The sequence below is a fragment of the Notothenia rossii genome, assembly GCF_949606895.1.
Source record: "Notothenia rossii genome assembly, chromosome: 5".
NCBI classification, from domain to species: Eukaryota; Metazoa; Chordata; class Actinopteri; order Perciformes; family Nototheniidae; genus Notothenia; species Notothenia rossii.
In genome coordinates this window covers 60,655,112-60,668,158 of record NC_136903.1, presented here as the reverse complement: position 1 = coordinate 60,668,158, position 13,047 = coordinate 60,655,112, and the positions used below count along the sequence as shown (strand labels likewise).

The following is a 13,047-nucleotide window of genomic DNA, read 5'->3' as shown; positions in this document are numbered from 1 at the left end:
CATGACCGAAAGAACGAGATTGCGGGTACAAGCGGCCGAGATGGGTTTTCCCCGCAGGGTGGCTGGTCTCTCCCTTAGGGATAAGGTGAGAAGTTCGGTCATCCGGGAGGGACTCGGAGTTGAACCGCTCCTCCTTCGCGTCGAAAGGAGCCAGTTGAGGTGGTTCGGGCACCTAGTTAGGATGCCACCTGGGCGCCTCCCTAGGGAGGTGTTCCAGGCACGTCCAGCTGGGAAGAGACCAAGGGGTAGACCTAGGACCAGGTGGAGGGATTATATCTCTTCGCTGGCCTGGGAGCGCCTTGGGATCTCCCAGTCAGAGCTGGTTGATGTGGCCAGGGAAAAGAAAGTTTGGGGCTCTCTGCTGGAACTGCTACCTCCGCGACACGACCACAGATAAGCGGGAGAAGATGGATGGATGGATGGATATTTTACTAATCACTCCCCTTTTAAAACTCTATTTTTTTTAACTGTCTTATTGTATAAATTGGAATGATTTCATGTCTGTTATTATATATTCAGTTATTTTTTACAGCTATATTAAATAGATAAAGGTGTCCCTTTGAAATACTTGTTTACTTTAATGGTGACCAAAAGGTTTGAGATAACTTAGACTAAAGTGAACTATCTAAACACTCAGTCCTTTAGTTTACCTCACTGAGCTGTAGTTATCAGAGTCCCTCAGTCTGACTGGAGAGAGGTCTATCTCAACCTTCCTGTAGAAAAAGCTTCTTATATCTGTTAGCGCAGCTAGCTAGCAGCACCAGATGCTAACACCAATCCCCTTAACCAGTGCGCGCGCTCTCTCTCTCTCTCTCTCTCTCTCTCTCTCTCTCTCTCTCTCTCTCTCTCTCTCTCTCTCACTCACTTGCTCACTTGCTCAGTCACTCACTCACACCAAATGCGCTTGTGTGCAATGCCACTGCTTTAAACACTGTGAGAGCCCATCCCGTGTTCCTGTTAGTGTTAGTGTTAGTTACTTCCTGTCTGTCTTCTTTTTGTGATTTCACTGACCTCCAGCACTCTGTCTCTTAACCTCTTTCCTTCTCTTGTTCTGTTTTTCTTTCCTTTACTGGGGACAGTTTAGTCATCATGAATCCAAAGTTTTGTGCTCTCCACAAATATGAAAAAGAATATTAAAATAGTACTCCATGGTGTTTTCCGATGGAGAAAACTAATGTCTGTTGTCAACAGCCGATGTTACATTTACTTGACTACTTTTTGCTGATTGATGCGAAATAGTCCGGCAGTCTGTTAGCAAGAATTTACAATCTTTTGGATTTCCAAATTGACCAATCAGAATCCAGAATTCAATTAAGCAATGTAATAATGCACATTATTGACGCTGTAACTGTTCTCTGGTATGGCCCAATTAACTGGTGTGAAAAAATCTGTGTGTGTAATTAGTACTTGTTTGTGTGTTTCAGCAGTAAATAGGCAGAGCGAGTGTTTGGAGAGGGAAGAGGTCAGCAGTTCAGCCTCCCCATACAGAGACACTGCTGTACAGACAGGTAACTCAACTTAACTCCTACAACTATTACGGTACGTCCACACAGCGGCTTTGGAAAAAGCTTGCCGGCGGGCGTGTCTGAAGCTCGACCAACAACCAATCACATGAATCTCCCGCCCCCGACACACAAGCAGCGGTTTGATTGGCTAGAGCTTGTACTGGCATATGATTTGATTGGCTGACGCTTCCACCGAAAGCTTCAGAAGATTCAAAAGTTGAACATTGCTCAACTTTTGAATCCTGAGATGCCTGGAAAACTCCGCTTTGCTTCCCACAATGCAGTTCGGCGAAAAGTGAGGCAAAGTGACGTGACCCCATTCAAAGTGAATGGGCAGAAGCGTTGGAAGATTTTTTTAACGCTGCTGTGTGTTTGTACAGTAACGGCCCCTACATACGGCGGCGTGCGTTGCCGCTTCAACGCTTCTGCCCATTCACTTTGAATGGGGTAACGTCCCGATTCGCCGAACTGCATTGTGGGAGCAAAGCGTAGCTTTTCTCGCGGTGCTCGCTGCAAAAGTAGAGCAATGTTCTACTTTTGACGCCTCGACGGTAGGAATGGGAATTTGAAAGCAAATGTATATTAGAATATTCGACCCCCCAAAAAACGGTTAACCGGTTAACCCAATTTTTTTTCAATAATTTTTGGAAATAAATACGTACATGTTGTTGGAGATTTGGAGGATGTTTAAAACCAACCTCGTCTCCGCGTGTCGTTTGATAAGCTGGGTAAATTCGTAAAAAGGAAGGGATTAAGAAACACCAGAATACAAGTGAAACAATAATCCTGCTTTAATGATACAAGGTAACAATACAAATACAAAGAAATCACGAAGCACTCTGCAGAGTACTCCGGGCTCAGGTTCTACCACCGTGTGAGACAGGTCTCAGGAACGGCCGGTGAAAAACAAGAGCGCGAACCAAAGGAAAACACAGTGTTTCATACTAAAAACACAGGAGGAGGTGTGTACGTGCTTTCCCCCAGAGCAGTGGTTCCCAACCTTTTCCAACTCAGGGCCCACTTTTAAGTCTTACATTTTTTCGAGGCCCACCTTCCCATAAATACAGAGGCCATATAATGCGTTCTCAAAGCACTTTTTTTTATTAAAATTTGAACATAAATGGAGCACTGAATACAAGAGAAACATGTTGGAAGCTCTACAGTCGCTAACACAGCAGTGAGGAGCTGTACACACACACACACACACACACACACACACACACACACACACACACACACACACACACACACACACACACACACACACACACACACACACACACACACACACATACACACACAAACTTTCTCTCTCTTTCGCTTTCTCTCTCTCACACACACACACTTTCTCTCTCTCTCACTCACTCACTCACTCACTCACTCTCTCACACACACACACACACATTTATTAAAGCAGCTGTCCATCAACACCACACAGATATCAGAAATGACAAGCAATGGGCTGTCTGTAACCGGCTAATTATCAAATGATTAATAAATTACTATATCCATCAACAATGGAGAAATGCATTCTCATATATAACAATTTGACATCCAAATTATTGAAATTTGAACCTAAATGGAGCACTGAATACAGGAGAAACATGTTGGAAGCCCACACACACACACACACACACACACACACACACACACACACACACACACACACACACACACACACACACACACACACACACACACACACACACACACACACACACACACACACACTTTCTCTCTCTCTCTCTCTCTCTCACACACACACACACACCTCTCTCTCACACACACACACACACACACACACACACACACACACACACACACACACACACTTTCTCTCTCTTTCGCTTTTTCTCTCTCTCTCTCTCACACACACACACACACACACACACACACACACACACACACACACACACACACACACACACACACACACACACACACACACACACACACAATTATTAAAGGAGCTGTCCATCAACACCACACAGATATCAGAAATGACAAGCAATGGGCTGTCTGTAACCGGCTAATTATCAAATGATTAATAAATAACTGTATACATCAACAATGGAGAAATGCATTCTCATATATAACAATTTGACATCCAAAATCAAATCAAAACAAAATCCAAATATCAAAAGTAAGCCCATTAAATCGATAGGCCTACAAATAAACACAAATCCGTTGTAAAGATGATGTCAATTCTGCTTGGGCTCATTAATGAAAAATTACACTTTGTATTTTAACATTAAATCATCTGCCTACAAACAAACAAACCAGTGCACAGATAAAGTTCAAAACTATGCATGTAATATTAAGCCTCGACAGCAGAAAAATATTTACATACAAGTAAAAGCAATACTTGCAACGAAATAAAATTAAAGCTTCTATAAAGCTGCAGTGGATCAGTCCAACAACAGGCCCACAATATGTTGACTCACCTAATGAGACGGCTGGTGTTGCATGGCGGCAACCAGATGTTTGATGTCTGGCACAATGGATGAAAGTTTCAGTCGAAGATCTGGCTCAACATTCAGTTGGTTTCTGTACTTAGTTTTTAATCCCACGAGTGCAGAAAATCCAGTCTCACAGAGGTACGTCGTTTGGAAAGGCATCAGGAATCTCACAGCTCTGTTAGCCAGATCAGGGTACTCAGAAGCAACATGAAGCCAGAAGTTTGTCAGGTGCTTCTGTGAGAAGATCAGCTTCAGCGCGGTGTCACAAGAGAGATCCAGGAGACTGTCTTGCTCTTTTGCACTCAAAGCAGCGAGAGCCTCATCACTGTGGCTGGCGAATGGGTTTTCTATCCAGTTGTACTGCACATCTGGGATGGGGAAGTATGCGCGCAGCTGGGTCCTCAAACCTTGCAGGTGCTCTCTGACAGCATTGCTCACGGTGATGGGAAGTGGACTCTGTTCCGTTGTCAGAAAATCAGCCATATTTTCAAACGAGTCATAGTTTGACTGCTCGACACGCTTAGCCCACAGCGCCAGCTTTCTTATGGTTGCTTCAACTTTATTCTGGACATTGAATATGTTCACTGTTATCCCTTGAAGACCGAGGTTGAGTCCATTTAAGTGGCTGAAAATATCAGCCAGGTAACCCAACTTAGCCAACCACTCAAAATCCCTGAAGCGGTGTGCGAGTTCAAACGTTGTGTCGAGAAAAAACACATGCACTTCATCACGCAACTCAAACAGTCGCGTCAGGACTTTGCCTCGGGAGAGCCACCGCACTTCAGTGTGTAACAGTAGCTGGTGATGATCACTGCCCATCTCTCCACATAACACCGCAAATAAACGTGTTTGCAGTGGACGGCTCTTGATGAAGTTGACAGCTTTGACCGCCTCATCTAAAACCGTCTTCAGATCCGGGGGCATTTTCTTTGTAGCAAGTGCTTCACGGTGTATGCTGCAGTGGAAAGATGTTGCCCGCGGAGCCACCGCTTTCACACGTCGGACAACCCCGCTGTGCTGTCCCAGCATTGCACGGGCTCCGTCAGTGCTCAATCCAACACATTTGGACCAGTCAATCCCATTGGAAACAATAAAAGTGTTCACAGTGTGAAAAATGGCCTCAGCAGTTGAACGGGTAGGCAGAGGTTTACAAAATAAAAACTCCTCTTTTATCTCGCCACCATTTTCGTATCGCACATAAGCAAGCAGGTTTGCCAGACTTGCGACGTCGGTTGACTCATCCAGTTGGAGCACGTAAAAGCGGCTCTCTTTTACGCTTTGGATCAGCTGCTCCAACACATTATCTGCCATTTCATCAATCCTTCGTTTGACCGTATTATCCGACAATGAAACGAGGTTGATAGGCTGCACTGCCTTCTCTCCCAACATCACCTGAACGATCTGTTTTGCAGCGGGAAGAATTAAATCCTCGCCGATGGTGTGTGGTTTTCCAGCTTTGGCAATGAGTTGGGAGACCCGAAAAGACGCTTCCACAGCATTTGTGTTCTCACAGCCCATATGCTCAATTACCTTCTTTTTGCTCTGATACTCCCTGAGCTTGTTCTGAAAAAAATCCCGCGGCTTGGTCGCATATTGTCCATGTTTTGTCTCGAGGTGACGGCGCAGTTTACATGGCTTCAAGGCTTTGTTTGACAAAGTCTCAAAGCACACGACACACAGCGGTAACGGCTCAGCTTCTGTGCCTGTCCAAAAAAATCCCAGCGCTAAGTACTCAGCACTGTACTTTCTTCGAACTCTTCTTTTTTGTTTGACGGCCAGGAGATCACCGGTCGATTCACTGACAGCCTCTGGTCTCTCTTTCCTTTTAATACTCCCTGTTGCTAGCCAGCTATCCATTTTAATACTCTGCTCTACTCTAACTTAATTACAGTTTACACAATCAGCATCAATCAAGTGCAGAGCTGTCCCGCCGGTCCCGCAGCAAAGTAGTCCGGCCGATTACAACAAATGTTCCTATCTCTCTGCTCGTCACATATCTAATATTTTAAGGAAAAATGCAATGATGAAAAGAATAATTACATTTTTTATATCATTTTAAATATTATTCTGTATATTTTTATCTGATTTCCCCCCCACAAAAATCATACTATTTTGGAAAAGATTTGGCGGCCCACTTGCAATACCTTCGCGGCCCACCAGGGGGCCGCGGCCCACAGGTTGGGAACCACTGCCCCAGAGGTCATCTTATTGGGAGAGACCAACACATGGCCTGTCGCACCCAATCAGTGCGACACAGCAGAAGAAACCCGGAAACAAAAAGTGTCTTTCAGTTTGACGAAGACCAGACACCTTTTGGTGTATGGTACGAACCTGCTCTCAACAACAAGTTTCCTTATCTTATTTCACATCTTGTAGCCAGCACACACACATCCCGTTTATGGCCCTTTGTCCCTGTGTCCATCTTCCCGCCTCAGGCTGCCACACACAAGTTAAAAGTATGTTTTAAGATATAGTTGTTATAGTTGGCTAAATATACGTAATACATGTTAATTACTTTCATATCAATAATAACGAGGAACACATTACCTATGCTCTTAAGCAGTATTAGAGATGCTTTTCAAATAGTCAAACTTCACACAGGCCTAATATAGAGAACACACTCATTTGTCCTACAGCCTCTCCATTTGTTTGAGCTATCGTTCACATCTTTACTTCAAATAAAAGGTTTCACATTGTATATTTCCAGCTTCCTTTACACATACTGTTATTATTAATACAAAGTAATTAACCACACACGTCTATTGAAAACAAGTAGATTTCCCTGATAATTGACATGCTGAAAATGCTCTCTCGTCCCCATCATAAAAAACTGCTTCCATTTCATATAGAGTAATAAAAGATGTTTAAGCTAATTTCTCCACAATGTTTGTAGCCATTTAGTACCCACACATGAAAGAATAAGAACAGAGGTATAGTTGAACAGTAATCATGTAGCACATATATTTACTGCAATGAAAACACACATATTTGCCCCAAGCATGTGTAACGCACCCCCTTCTTTTACGAGGGAAACATTCCAGAGTTTTGGAGCTATCCCCAAATTAGGATGTCCCCTGCTCCCATCCTTCTCTAAACACAAAGACTTCACCTCAATATATTGGGGAGGGAAAATATACTTTGTCCCTTCAAATTTAACACACATGAATATATATAAGGTGACATTAAAATGAATATACCAGATTTAACTTTCCTGCCATAACACGTTACTTTAATCCTTCAAATAATTCAAATAATCCTTCAATTCCCCCTTTTTGGTCTCGCCTCACGAGACCAACACACATACGACATTTGAAACAAACTACTGTCATTCTTTGATACTGTGTCTGTCCCCCTTCATTAAACCCTTGAGAACAGAAAACAACCTCCAATGACAGTGAAGAAACTATCAGAGTGAGAGCCTGAGTGCCAGAAAGCAGCATCCTTGCGTGTTGTTGAATCATCAGGGCCCCCCCCCCCCCCCCCTCAGCGGAATACGCCAACAAGGGCAGCTGATAGGGAGGGGGAGATGCGGCCTTTCCTTCAAAGGTGGAACTGATGAATCTGATCAGAGAGAAGTAGACTCCTCTGCTGCCTCGAGAAGTCCCCCAGCCCGCTGACGCCTCCTTCCAAGTCGTCTGCTGTAGGGATGTCCGCGAGGTCCTTCTCCTCCAGTCCGCTGATGCCTGCTTCCAAGTCGTCTGCTATAGGGATGTCCGCGTTGACGATAGCCAGGTCCATCCTGATGTCCTCCAAGATCCTAGCCGGAGTGTTCCTCGCCGCACACTGGCTCCAGTAGTACCAGATGTCCCCCTTCGCTCCTCGGCGGACGGCATGAGATGTCCTCTGGGTCACTCTGTAGAGGCCGGAGAACCTGGGGTTGAGTCACGTAGGCCTGACGACCTTCAGCCAGACGAACTCCGCTGTGTCGGCCTCCTGCTCCTCGGGTCCCCCTTTTGGCGTCAGCAACCTGTGTGGAGAAATCTGATACCCACCCCTCAAGTCTACGCTCAGGGCTTCTGGGCCCTCAGGTGTTTGACCCACCACTGGTAGGCCACTTCAGAATTCTAATACTTGGCCTGTGTCAACAAAATAAACCCCAACATCTTCAGGTGAACTAAATAACATATCTCAATAGCTCTGAATTCCTGACAAGCATCTGTGTTATTATAAATGAAATCCTTGAGATCCCATTTAAAATCTAAATATAATATGAACTGCTAATGTCTCTGGTAATGGAACACACTAATGTTATGGATTAAAAACAACTAAAATCATGATACTGACAAAGTGAATAATTTCCAGGCGAGACTGCTTCTACCTGTCACTGCTTGGATATTATCAAGCTGAAAAATGAATACAGAAATTCAACATACTGTCATCAAATGTCTTTCTATTATGACTTTAAATTAAATGTACATCCCCATAAGGATCTAAACAGTCTATGGCTTTTACTTCTTTACCAGGCTAGTTACAAGATGTTGTCTAAATTAAATTCTATCTCATTACATTACTATGTTTTAACTTAGCTGTAATATGTTCTTTCTACATTTCAAACCTCAGTTACTTTAATACCTGTTGAAATATTACAAAATTGTTTTCATTATCACAGTTCACCTTCTCATTCTCATCCTGGAATTACCTCTCTCAGTAGCCCCTTGGCCACTGATTCTGCATCTGTGTTACCTGTTATAACTCAATCAATATTAGGAACATGTCAACATTCATCAAACAGTATCTTATCCCCAGATATGGAGCAGGTTAAATCTAAAACTGTCAATCAATGGTCAGATTGAACATCTGAGTTGGGGCGGCAGGTTTCTTCCAGTCCCTAAATGAAAATATCCCACACTCCCCCTTTTTACACATGTATACATGTATAACAAAATCCTGTATTGGAAGAAAACCTTCAGGTAACCAGTGGTTATAAGAAAATACCAAACATCATTCACAAAAGTATATCCATCATTTTTCACAGTAAACACTCCAGGGAAAATAAGTATTCATTTCCAGCTGGCAGTCCTAAAAGAAACAGAATCTTTAGATTTTAGTTTGAGTTTTACATTTGCAAACCGCCAACTCCTGTGGGAATTAGAAACGGGTCACATGTGCGTTTTTCCAAATGTGTGGAATTGTAGGAAACCTGTGTTTCCCATGGAGCTCCAAAATAATGTATTAGTCCAAAGACATGCTCGGTTAGTTATTGTTTTAGAATCATGCAGTTACACTGATCACATGCAGAAATTCATTCACACCCACACTGTCAGGTTGTAAAGTCAAGTTTGGTCAGCCCCAGAGTCAGTCATTGATAGTGCTTTTCTCAAGTGACACTGTCAGTCAGGGTCAAAGGTCATTTGTTCTCAGTTTCATTGGCCATGTGTCGTGCTCTGCAGAGACTTTGATATTTCAGCAAAGGCCAGTATCCTTTGTCTACAAAAATCAGTCATATATGGAGCGCCATCATTTATCAATTCACGATTACCACTTTAAGTCAGATATCTCTAACTTGTCATCGGGACGGCTGCTTCCCACATTTCCTGCAACTTGGTACAAAACTCACTTCATAATAGTACTACTACTACTGCAATTTATTTACAACTAAGTAGTATTAAAATGTCTAATAAATCTAATTCAGAAACTTGTGTACATAACTATTATCTTGAGTCAAAACATTACTAGGATCTGTGTAGCTCTGCATTTCATAGCTCATCATACTCATTTATCTTCAATTCTGGTCTACTTAAAAACAATGTTAAACTCTTTAGCAGTGTGTGGAACCTTGGGTGTCCGAACATGCAACCATCACCCTTTACTTTACCAAGGATTAAAAACAGTTTCCATCCTAAAGCCCTCCTATGGTAATAACAATGCCACAATGGTGAAATCAATATTGTAACAAATGAGATCACTACTTTATTCACACATGAATAAAAATCTCTTGAAGAATGATTTATTAATATGATGGAAAGATTGAAGAATATGGTTCTACACTGTGCTACTCCAAAACACCCCCTGCTTAAAGTGTAGTGCATATTTCCCTCATGTCTCCCCCTTTAACCCTCAGTGTGTTTTTAGGATGATTTTCTCATTTTACATGAATAGTTTCCTCTTTACTGCTATTTTGAATTTACCAATCGATTAATTCATGGTTAATACCTCGTTTTATCTTTACTTATTTATCAAGTCAATTCAAGTTCTTTAAATGTGGTGTCTTCTATGTGCGTTTTGTGAATAAGTGTGTTTATGTGTAAACTCACTCATTCCCGTTTTCCTTTTCTCCTCCCCTGGTTGTCTCAAGCCGTGACCCCGACCTCCTCACTTCAAATCGACTATGCCAACTCCTCTGATTCTGTCTTCTCTTCAGTCCATCAGCTCTTGAATCCATCCGCTGTAACTGTTTTAGGCAGCCGTTGGCCCAGTCACATCTGCAGCCCACATCATGCCACTGTTCTTTGCATTTCATCTCCCCTTTACAGTCTCTCTGCTGCTTTATGGAGGGCGGATTCTGCTCTCATGTCCCCCACTCTGCTCCTGTGCCAAATCTCGTGGCTCAGCCCTGTCTGAGGGACTGATGAGAGTATTTCTGTATGTCAGCAAGCGGTTTGGTTCTGGATGCCTCAGGTGGAGACGGTTCAGCTCCGGTTCTCTGTCCGTTTGATGGAGAAGGAGGAGCCTCCTTTTGGGTTAGGTCTTTTGTCTGCTTGGAGGGACGGGGTCGTAGCCTTTCTAACTCAGAGGGGGAGTCCAGGTCCCGGGACACATTATCCATAAGAAGTCTAGCACACTGAGATTAAATCAATCCAACCCTTTCCACTCTGTCTCTTTCTAATCATACTATCTGTCTTAGTTGCTAAATGCCATCCAAACAACACCATTAATGTCTACTAATGATATTACAAAAACTCCCTCTATAAATTGTTTCATCCATTGTTACATATCTACCCAACCTGACTCTTTCAGGAAACCATTTTCTTCCATAAATTGAAATACCTGTTTCAAGCATCACATATTTCACACACTACGAAAGAACATCTCCATACTTTCTCCAATATTTTAAATCCCACTGTTACTTAGAACAATAGTAAACCTGCAGAGCACACTGATCAGATCACAGTAATATACTTTGACTCAAGTGTAGGCCTATGTCTACTTTCCATTTTACTTATTACTTTTGGTGAATATTTATTTATATTGTCTAAATACCTTGTCTATGATGTGCAAAAAGTTAGAGTATAAAAATGTGTTTTTCTCAATGTATTTACACTCCACGGATTCTTGAGTTTACTCATCTCCTAGTGTTGTCGTTCCTAAAAATGTTAGCAAACACAAAACTCCCACTACAACATTTATAGATAAATTGATCTAGCAAAATGAACTCTTTTCTAATTCAAAATGTGACAAAAGAACAATGATTTGTCTTTCAGAAGATGGTGGTCTAACAGAATGACTCTTGACCTCATGGGGTCAAATAGATTTAGCCATGAGGTGGCTGACTTTAAAATGAACTGGGACAAAGAAACCACATGCATGTGGGTACATTATAGTCTAGAAATATAACACAAAACAACACTACTTAAAAATAATAACAATTCAAATGACTTCTGGTGAAAAGCATCTACTCTCAATGTTCATGTACACCATCACTGTGTATTTAATCAGTAGTTACCGGTTGTATCCTTAATCAAACTATTTCACCATCTTCACTTATTTTAGGTTACTCATTCAACAATATGACATTCTCCCGAATAGTAGTTAACTTTATATAACTTTTACTCTCTATATTTTAGCAACAACCTTACTTTTCTCTCTCTCTCTGTCTACTTTCCAAAACATCTCATTTCTCCTGACCACAAGTTTCTCATAAATCACCCCTTTGTGTAACCGTGTGAGATGGCTGGAGCAAAACCTCGTGCAGGACCTCTGTCATGCTTAAACATTAACAGATTCCCTCTGACAAACTTACAAAAACCTTCTCTTTACTTTCTACTCTTTTGTTCCTGTATTTAATATAATTTTCCCCTTGGAATATAATTAAGTACAATCCTTAGTTAATGACAAATACCATGAAATTCACAACGCAATGCAACGGTATCAATCAGTTCTCAAAGACTATATTTAAATAGCAGCAAATCATTGTTTCTTATTTATTTCAATATATCTACCACTTCAAATCACACCTTGATCTGTTAATTTTCTATGTATTTCACTCCAACTTCAGATCACTAGAGAAAAAAGCAAGCAGACACACTCCGGGCTGCTGCTGCTGCTCTCGAGAGGAAAAAGGGTGGGGGGAACTCTCACAGACAAATACTGACACAGTGTGCGAAAAAGCACACGTCCCACCGTCCGGGACGTGTTATTTACAATAACGGACAAGTAGATCTTGTAATTGACTTGTCCGGTGGACAAGTGACGTTTTTCGCCCTCATTTATTGACAAATTATTGACAAATTAAGTTTACAAAAGGCAGAACTCATTCGCAAATTGTCCGTGTCCGACATTGTTCGTTTAGAAATGTTAGTTTCGGTTCTGCTTGTCAATTCCTAAGGAAATGCATCTCGCCGCTTTCTGTACTGAGACAGGGGCATGGCGTGGCGGGACGTGTAGCACAGTGGCAGGGTTGGGAAGCAAAACTCGGTTCCGAGTAGGAACAAATAACAATTGTCAGGTCCCGGGATTAATAAGAGTTGTGAGGACAGGACGCGAGGCCGAACCCCGCGGACCGCAGCTCTCTCTCTCTCTCTATGCTCCGGATCAGCTGATCGCTGCAGCTCAGCGTCTCTCTCTCTCGCTCTCTTTCTACACACAGCGGATCCGCTGCCCGTTTAACAGCCTCATCTTTGTCAAACTTTCTTATGTTCTTTCTTTAACACGTAATGAAGATTATTAAGCGTTTTAGCTCCTGTGTTGTTAATATTGACCGCCATTTCCTTTATGAAGTGAAACAGCCTCCCTGTCTGTGTCCTCGCGTTTTCCTCACATCCCCGGACCCCCAGACTCGGAGGAGCACAGGGATGTCAGTATTGTTTATGAAGCAGGGTATAGAAAGTACATTATTGAAATGAACATACTATTTATTTACTTTT

General features: G+C 42.4%; 1 protein-coding gene across 5 annotated transcripts in view; it reads left to right on the top strand.

The window, feature by feature from the left end:
• ccdc66 (coiled-coil domain containing 66) overlaps positions 1-13,047 on the top strand; it is a 70,803-nt gene that overhangs the window by 32,243 nt on the left and 25,513 nt on the right. For 3 of the 5 annotated variants that reach the window (XM_079680424.1, XM_079680422.1, XM_079680421.1), the window contains exon 15: positions 1,425-1,508. The exons of 1 other annotated variant lie outside the window; for it this stretch is intronic. In XM_079680424.1, the coding sequence (XP_079536550.1) occupies positions 1,425-1,508 (84 nt within the window). The remainder of the gene's footprint in view (positions 1-1,424; positions 1,509-13,047) is intronic. One more of the 5 variants, XM_079680423.1, reaches the window with a different exon arrangement.